The 9,172-nt window shown below is 43.0% G+C and overlaps 1 protein-coding gene across 2 annotated transcripts; it reads left to right on the top strand.

Annotated features, from left to right (window-relative positions):
* Positions 1 to 328: 328 nt before the first annotated feature.
* On the top strand, positions 329 to 7,048 carry DMP1 (dentin matrix acidic phosphoprotein 1). Of its 2 annotated transcripts, XM_032633391.1 has the most exons (5): positions 329 to 386; positions 857 to 900; positions 3,392 to 3,424; positions 3,606 to 3,653; positions 5,678 to 7,048. In XM_032633391.1, exons 1-5 carry the CDS (start codon positions 329 to 331, stop codon positions 7,046 to 7,048), a joined length of 1,554 nt encoding a protein of 517 aa, XP_032489282.1. The 2 variants fall into 2 exon arrangements, with proteins under 2 accessions (XP_032489282.1, XP_032489283.1); XM_032633392.1 differs by lacking the exon at positions 3,606 to 3,653.
* Positions 7,049 to 9,172: the final 2,124 nt, after the last annotated feature.

Genomic DNA, 9,172 nt, shown 5'->3' with positions numbered 1-9,172 from the left:
AGCTTTGCCTATTGTGGATTTTTCATATGAATGGAATCATACAATATGTGGTCTTTTGTGTCTGGCTTCTTTCATTCAGTATAATGTTTGCAAGGTTCCTCTGCTTTGTAGCATGTATCAGCACTCCATTCCTTTTCATGGCTGAATAATACTCCATTGTATGGATATAGTGCATTTTGTTTATCCATTCTTCAGTTGATGGACATTTGGATGAGTTTATTTTTTTTAATAGAAAGAAGGTGTTAAAAAGTTGAAGCGTCTATATTTCTTGAAGGTGGAGAAAAGCATCTTCTGTCTTTCGTCACAGGTAGAGGTGACACACCCAGCAATGAGGACCAGCATCCTGCTTGTGTTCTTGTGGGGACTGTCCTGTGCTCTCCCAGTGAGTATCAGGGTAGGGATGCATGAAAAAAAAACGGTTTATACCTAAAACTGCACAAATTGCATTGGCTATAAGCCAAAGTGGCTGCGTATGCTCCAGTCAGATGAAAATGTAGCCTCTTAGGAAGCTCTTTTCTTTAAAATATCATCCGAATAATCCCTTGTTCTGTTCACTTGCCGTTTGTATAGTTAGGCTGCTCATGTCTCTTCCTCATAAGAGTGGTTCTCAAAGCGTCATCCCCCAGACCAGTAGCACCAGCTAAGACCTTGTTAGAAATGTAAGTTCCTGGGTCCTCCATCAGACCTACTAAACCAGACTCTCCAGGGATAGGGCACAGCTATCTGTGTTTTAACAAGGCCTCCCGGTGATTCTGATGCGTGCTAAAATTTGACTAATACTCCTCTTAAGTATGCTAATGGCTGCTGCTTTGGAAATTTCTGTGGGCCGACCACTTGTGCTGAATTTTCTAGGTAGCCAGGTATCAAAATACTGAATCTAAGAGTTCTGAAGAATGGAAGGTGAGTAGAAAAGATTTTTTTGAAATATTTTTATTTTAATATGTTATTAGTATAACCAAGATGGCTTCATTGCAAATGTTGAAACTACTACTGACTTAATGAACACATGAATAACCTAAGATATAGGGAGTAAGGGCTATAATTTCTAGTTCTTATAAGAAAATGTAGTCCATATAATGCTTCAGCTCCAACTTAATAGTATAATTTGGTGAGGAAGCATTTTCTCCTTTAGCTTTATTTTTGTGATTGGTCTGTATAGTAGCGCAAGGGGATGGATGACAGTGAACCAAGATTGTCCTTGAAGGATTCGGGCTAGAAGTCTGTTCTATCAGATGTCTGGTAGGCAGGAGGTTAGGAGATCAAGTCCCGGAAGGTGAGAAGAGAAAGAAGAATGAGAGAATGCTAGAGTCTTCGGAATGATAGCTAATGTTTATTGAGTGTGGGCTCCGAATAACCCAATCGTTATTAACTCTCAATAGTTCAACAACCACTGCCAGACACGGTTCTGTGTGTTTCCCATGTATTAACTTTCTCAATCTTCACAGTACCCCTAGTGAATTAGGTGTTGTATTTTCTGTGTTGAGACACAGAGAGTAACCTAGTCTGTCTAGGTTATGTGGTTAATTACTGTTAGAGCCAGACTTTGAACCCAGGTCGCTCTGACTCCAGAATTCATATTCTTTGCTGGGGTGTTACATCCCTCTTGGGAAGGGGCCAGGTCTAGGAAGTCAGTAGATTTTCAAGATTGGAACTACAATTGTCACTCTGTATCCGCAGGGCATTAGTTCCAGGACCCCCTCGGATACCAAGATCCATGGATGCTCAAGACCTTTATATAAAATGATGTAGTATTTGCATGTAACCTGCATACATCCTTATGTGTACTTTAAATCATCTCTAGATTACTTATAATACCTAATACAATGTAAATATTTGCTGGAGTGCAGCAAATACAAGTTTTGCCTTTTGGAAACTTCTAGAGCATTCTTTCTTTCCTTCTTTCTTCCTTTTCTTAAAAATATTTTTGATCTGAGCTTGGCTGAATCCGTGGATGTGGAACCCATGGATATGAAGGGCTGACTCTAGGAGTAAGGGTTAAAGTCTCAACCTAAATCAGAATGTTTTTTCATTACCTTGTTTCCTGCTGGCTTTTATGTATGACACAGCTAGGGCACAATGATGGCCAGATAATGTCAGAGGCCTGAGATGGGGTCCTGCCCCTGCTTGAGGCTGGAATAGGTATTGCAGGATTTCTTACATGAACTTTCATCAGGAATATCCTTAGGCTGGTTTATTTAAAAGCAGCTGCTGTGGATCCCTTCTTTCATTCAGCCTGAGTTCCCCAAACACACTGTGTTCTCAAGTCTAGCCTTGACAGGAGAAAAATACCAATGTCTCACTCCCTTCCATTCCTAATTCCAGATGCTAAGTGACTGGGGTAGTCTGCCATGGTGCCTGCCGCAGTGTCACAGGGCAAAGACTTTAAGTGATGATAGGTCCTTCCTCTAGGAGCTATCCCAGCCCAGCATCGCTGAGAGGCTTGTTGAAGACATGCTGACAGCAGCTACTCTCTGCTCTACTCTGCACCCTGGGTCTTCATACCCATTGCTCAGTGGCTTTGAGCCACATGGGATTTGGGATTTCATCGTGTTCAAGGCGAGGGGGAGAGTAGATGGGGAGAGGGCACCAGAGGCGGTACAGGCATTCTTAGAGTTCTCATCAGATTAAAGAAAGTGAAATAAATCAGAACTCTGACTAAGTTTCAGATTTAGCATTTGTTATTTTGGTGATCTTACGTGACTCAAGAAAGGTTTAATGGCTTTTTCAATTCAGTTTTGTCCGCTATTGAATTTTATAAAGTAGATGTTCTCAAAATGGATCACTTCTTCAGCTTATATCATATTGAATACTTTTCAAGATGCTTCCATAGGCATTAGCCAATTTCATCCTCACAGTAACCATGTACAATAAGCGCAGTGGTTGTTAATATTCTTAATTTACAAATAAGAAACTGACATCAGATAGGTGAAGTGAATTGTGCAAATTCACGTAGAGTGACCAACCACCGCAGTTTACCTGAGACTAGATGTTTCCTGGAACACATGAATTTCAGCGCTAGCATCAAGACAGTTTTCAGGGCTAAAACCTAAGCCAAGGAGCTAACTGAGACTTAAATCTGGGTTTGTGAGTTCCAGCGCTGTTTCTCCTCTCTTACATTTCCTCTAGGTTGTATATTTTTCTTCAAAGAAATTGTGTTTTTGTCTAAGTATTGGAAATACAAAAATCTTCTAGGTTTTTTATGTCACAAGGTCTTTTCAGGCCACTGGTCATCTGACATTCATTGTTTAGCCATTTCATTATAAAATAGCATTAATATTCATGTGAATACAAAATAGATATCAATATACTAAAAAAACCTAAAATTATCCTAAATGTTTTCAATGATACGATCCATCTGTGAAAGATGGATCTTTCAGGGTCTTTTTTACAGGGTCTTTTGGCTCAGACACCAACACCACCTTTGGTAACTATCTCATTGATTTTTTATCATAAACATCTCATGAAATCACTTTCACACTCTTATCATCATCTCAGGCCGTTTGGAAAGTAGTAAATCCAAACCACAAGCGATTGATGTGTGCCCTATTTTTATCTTTATTCATCAATTACGAACATGAAAAATAAACATTTCTTTTTCTTTTTAGGAGAGAAGTGAGTCATCAGAAGAAAGTAAAGTTAGCTCAAAGGAACAGGTAGTTAAACAAACCTTTCTTAACTTTCCAGGCTACTTAGGAATCAAAGGAAATGATGTTATATTAAATTACCTAGTGACCATTCTAAATATAATATTTTCTAACCTTTGGTTATGCTGGCTAAATCGCCCCATAAAATAGGAAGGGAAAAATGAGTGGGAGAATTCAGAGGTAGACATGCCCTTCATTCCATATTTATCACTGGGGCCAGATGATAGACATATGGCCCTAAATGTCCCTCTAGTTAAAGAGAACACACACACGCACACGCACACACACACACACGGTCATAGACTCTGGAAGACGAGGAATAGCTCACTCATAAATCTCAAATGTTGGTTTCACAATTGGAGCAGTTCAGATCGGGCAAAGAGTTCTGGTTAATGTGAGATGCCTGCTGGGCCTGGAGACCACCTCTGGGCCCGGAATCCTGTTGGAGGAGAGAATAGGAGAGCTCTGGGGAACCTTTAAGGAGACAGCTGCTTTAGTAATGACATCTTTAAAATAGTCTCATCTGTGGCCCTGGGAGAGAGAAAAGCTGACTTAGCTTATATCACTTTAATAGAAAACTTGGTAGCTTCTTTCTTCTTATGCTCTTTCCCGTCCCCACCTTCCCTCTCCTTTCCCCACTCTTCTGTCCTATCATTTTGACCAATCTCAACCCCGAGGGGCTCCAGACATTCTAGGAACCAGGTTTCTCCCTGAAACTTTGACCCATGTTGCATTCTATACTCCATCAGTTGGAAAATGAATTTAGACTTTTTTACCACTATTTACTAAAGATTGTCAGAGGAACATTTTACAGATTTATAAGCGTAGAATTGGGGAAATGCTCTTTTCTGGGGACGTTGTGATGTACTGCCTCAGTGTTCTCTGGGCTCTCAGAGGATGATAGCACCTTGGGAGGGGTCCAGTATGTGCCTATCGAGGTTAGGAAAACTAAATAGATGCTCAGTTCCAATGGATCAGTGTACACCCTAGCGATGGGAAGAGGTGTCATCACCCTGTAGTCCTGACTGGAAACTCAGACATTGAGGAGTAGGGACAAGTGGGAAAAAATTAAAAAGTTGGCAAGAATGTTCTGTCATAGGATATGGTAGAGAGAGCAGATTTTTCCAGAGCGTGATGAATGAAGAGTCACTATCCTTCCTTATCTGAGTAGAGCATCCAATGGTTTTACTTCTGGGGATCACCTCTCTGAGCTCACACTGGGAACTAAGCTGCCTTGGTGGTCACACTAGCTACAGTTCTTCAGCTAAGCCTTCCACAGGCAACCCTGTGCCTGTGCAAATGAGTTATAAACATGGTTTTGGTGAGATTTATACCTTACTACAATATTATACTTTCATTTTAGCTAAAGGTTTCATCCGCCTGCCCTAATACATTCCCCCCCTCCAGAGTTGATTAGAAAAAAAAACTTGAGTCATTTTAAAAATCACCCAATATTTTAAAAAACTGTGTTTTAAACCAAGCAACTTGGTGAGTGAGTATTATAAACCAATTCTTTTTTTTTTGCGGTATGCTGGCCTCTCACTGTTGTGGCCTCTCCTGTTGCGGAGCACAGGCTCCGGACGCGCAGGCCCAGCCGCTCCGCGGCATGTGGGATCTTCCCGGACCGGGGCACGAACCCGTGTCCCCTGCATCGGCAGGCGGACTCTCCACCACTGCGCCACCAGAGAAGCCCAACCAATTCTTTAATTTACAAAAAATTCTCTGAAAGTATCCTTTAAGGACTCACACTTAAATATTGAGTTCCATAAATGTGATTTCTATAAAACTTTTTGAGAAAATGTTTGCAGCATTAAGCGAACTGTGCCTATGTAAAATGGAACGAGTTGACTTTCAACTGTTCTTCCTTCCTTTTTAACCCCTGGTTGAAACATTATTGAGCCGTAAAATTGGCTCAATGGCTTTGATGAGGGACATAGGAAGGAGAAAGCAAAAAGAGCCTAGATGGGCATTAAATACCACCCTTGAGAGCAGCTCCTGGGGTACTAACCATGTCTGTTAACCCTAAACTCCAGGTAAATGAAGACCCCAGTGACAGCACTGAATCAGAGGAGGGCCTGGGCCTTGATGATCAGCAATACATTCATAGACCAGCTGGCGGCCTTTCTAGGAGCGGAGGAAAAGAAGGAGATGATAAAGATGATGATGAAGACGAGAGTGGAGATGACACCTCGGCTGACGATGACCATGGCCCAGGACCTGAAGAGAGGCGAGGCGGGAACTCCAGGCTCGGAAGCGGTGAGGACCCCACTGACAGCACACAGTCCACGGAGGACAGTGTCCCACGGGGGGAAGACAGTGCTCAAGACACCACCAGTGAGAGCAGGGACTTTGCCAGTGAGGACGAGGGGCACAGCAGGCCCGAGGGACGTGACTCCACTCCAGACAGCGAGAGTGCAGGGCAGTGGGTGGGAGGCGACAGCAAGGGAGTTGGTAGCCACGGGGACGGCTCTGACTTTGACGATGAAGGAATGCAAAGCGAAGACCCCGACACCTTCAGGAGCGAGAGAAGCAATTCCAGAATAAGCAGGGCCAGCATCAAGTCAAAAGATTCGAAAGGGAGCAATGGGCAAGCAAGGACTCAGGATTCTGGTGAAAGCCCGTCGTCGGGGTATCCCAGTAGGAAATTTTTCAGAATGTCTCGCATCTCGGAGGAAGATGGCAGAGGTGAGCTTCATGACAGCAACACAATGGAAGAAAGCAAGAGTGACTCCACAGAATACCCCGACTCCAAAGAAGCTGGTCTCAGCCAATCCAGGGAACACAGCAAGAGTGACTCTCAACAAGAGAGCGAGGAGGATCAGTCCCCAGAAGACAGTCAGAACGTCCAAGAGACCAGCAGTGAGTCCAGTGAAGAGGTTGACCTGCCTTCTCAAGAAAACAGTAGTGAATCTCAGGAAGAGGTCGTGCGTGAGTCCAGGGGTGACAACCCCAATAACGTTACCAGTCACTCAAAAGAACAGGAATCTAGTGACTCCAGTGATGAAGACAGCTTGGATAAACCCTCCAGTTCAGAGAGCAGATCCAGAGAGGGGCAAACTGACAGTGAATCCAGTGAGAGCCTCAGATCCTCGGAGGAAAGCCCGGAGTCCACTGAAGAGGAGAACAGTTCCAGCCAGGAGGACCCCTGGTCTCCCAGCGCCTCGACAGAGAGCCAGAGCCAGGAAAGCCAGGAGGACAGCCCGTCTGAGGAGGAGCAGAGCAGCGATTCTCAGGACAGCAGCAAATCAAAAGAAGAGAGCGACTCCACTGAGAGCACATCAAGCAGCGAGGAAGACATCCAGTCCAGAAACACCGAGATAGAAAGCAGAAGATTGACAGTCGACGCTTATCACAACAGACCCATCGGCGATCAGGACGACAATGACTGCCAAGACGGCTATTAGCACGGGCGTTCCTGAGTGCCTCTCACAGACACGTGTCTTGGGGGTTGGAGACTAGGGAAATCATGAGAACTGTAATTTACTGATGTTTGTATCAGAAGAATAACCAGAGACCATTCCTTTATGAAAGGAAATACTGGACATTATACTTCTTTCTAGGATGTCACCAAACCATAGAGGTTTCAATAATGGGGAATTTCACTAGAATACCCTCGATGAGACCTGATGCAAGGAAAGATGTGCATTATAGCTTCACAGCTGAAATAGTTCCTAACTCATTAACCTAACACACAGTTGCTGAGATTCTGTTAGGTACCAGGCGCTGTGCCAGGTGCTGGGGATATAAAGAAGTTAAGACCTGTTTCTTGCTCCTGAGGAGCTTATGGAGGGATAAATAAAGCTAAAGAGGGATACGTATGACAGAAGCAAGAATTACTACTATCCAGTGAGGTGAGTCCTATAACACAGGTATGCACAGAACACATGGGAGCACAGAGCGGGGACCAACTTTGCCTTAGAGAATCGGAGAAGGCTTCACAGCAGAAAAGACACTGGACTTGGAGCATTGCATAGGATTTCTCCATTTAAGAAAAGACAGTTCTATTTATTCTTGGTACAGGCAATAGAAAATCCTGTATGAATAAATATTTAGTTTGTGAAAGCACTTTCAAATTATGGCACAGTGAGGTGTTTTGGATAAGCAAAACTTTTTTTTCAATTAATTTATCCTTTTCAATGTTTTTTGTGGTACTCCAGTGAGCATCACTTCCCTGCCCACTGGTGATGATATGGAGGAATGGTTTGGGGAGAGTGGAAAAAGAAAATTCCTCTTTAAATAGACAACTTTCAGCTTACTTTTTTCTAAGATCAGTCCATGTGCAATGTTAGAGAAACTGTTTTCAGAGTCCTTTGCCTGGGTCGCACGTAGCAAAATTGTGTGTGTAGAATTCAACTGATTTTTGCCAAATACCCTTTGAAATGTTACCTCAACGTAAAATATTTGTTTTGTAATAAAGATAATAATCTCCAGAAGAAGTAGTGCTTATTTTTTATAGTGATGTCAATTTTTAGGATATATTTATATGAAACAACTCTTCCTTTAACGCACTGCAAAATAGTCTATTAGCTTTCTCCCATTAAAACAAAAGATTTTCTTAAGTTATTTCCTGAAAATTTAATTTTACTTATACTTCAGGCGGCATTTTGATAAAGTTACTTTGCATGTTGCATATGGTATTTCACTAAATATACCCGTTATAGATAAGGCTATAAAAAGGAAGCAAACGCTCAGCTTTTGTATAAGGCCATGCGGAAAGTTCACGGTGTTTGGGTTTAACATTAGTTCTTCCTGGTCTCTCTGACAGTCATAAGTGTAAACTCTGGAAACTACAGAGATACACATTCCTCGCAGTGTATTTCTTTGAAGGAAACTACCTCACCTCAGCACTTCCACTTTTCAAATGTGTTTTCACACACACTGCCACTAGAGCACATCAAAATGCCCCTACAAATTCATCCAGAGAATCAAGAAAACTTCCTAACCTTCAGTCTGACCCTTCCCATCCTTCACATAGCTCTGTTCCCTCATAATGTCAAAGCTATGGTCTCTTGCGGAGATAAAATATATATAGTTCTCTAAGCCTCTCCCTTCAGATTTTAATTCAGTAGATCTGGAGTGAACCCCAAGTTCTGTATTTTAAAAAGGATCCCAGGAGATTCTGAAGCAGCCCATCTGCACACCTACATTTGGGTTCTCTGACTCTCTGGATTACTTACCTACAGGTTCCTACCAACCCACAGGTTCCTACCAACCCACAGCGTCTTCAGAGGAGAACTGCCCATGCACAGACCTCCTGGTTGCTTGAGACATAGGTGACCAGGTTCTAGCCGCTCCAATGGCCCGCCTCACCACAGGGGATGGCGTGGGATGAGCGCCCAAGCCAAGGGAAGTCGGCCAGCAGCCTCAGAGGAGGCATGTCACAAAGGCTCTGCCTGAAGAACAATGAGGGTGGCTTGGGGTCTAATCTGATTTTCCCTCTCTGTAAATTTGGATATTTAGGGAGAGAGGTGCCAGAAAGTGATCTGAACAAAAACAGACGGGAAAATACAGAGAAGCAGGAATAAGGA

The sequence above is a fragment of the Phocoena sinus genome, chromosome 5 (genome assembly GCF_008692025.1).
Source record: "Phocoena sinus isolate mPhoSin1 chromosome 5, mPhoSin1.pri, whole genome shotgun sequence".
In the NCBI taxonomy this organism is placed as follows: Eukaryota; Metazoa; Chordata; class Mammalia; order Artiodactyla; family Phocoenidae; genus Phocoena; species Phocoena sinus.
This window is presented reverse-complemented; position numbering and strand designations above follow the sequence as displayed.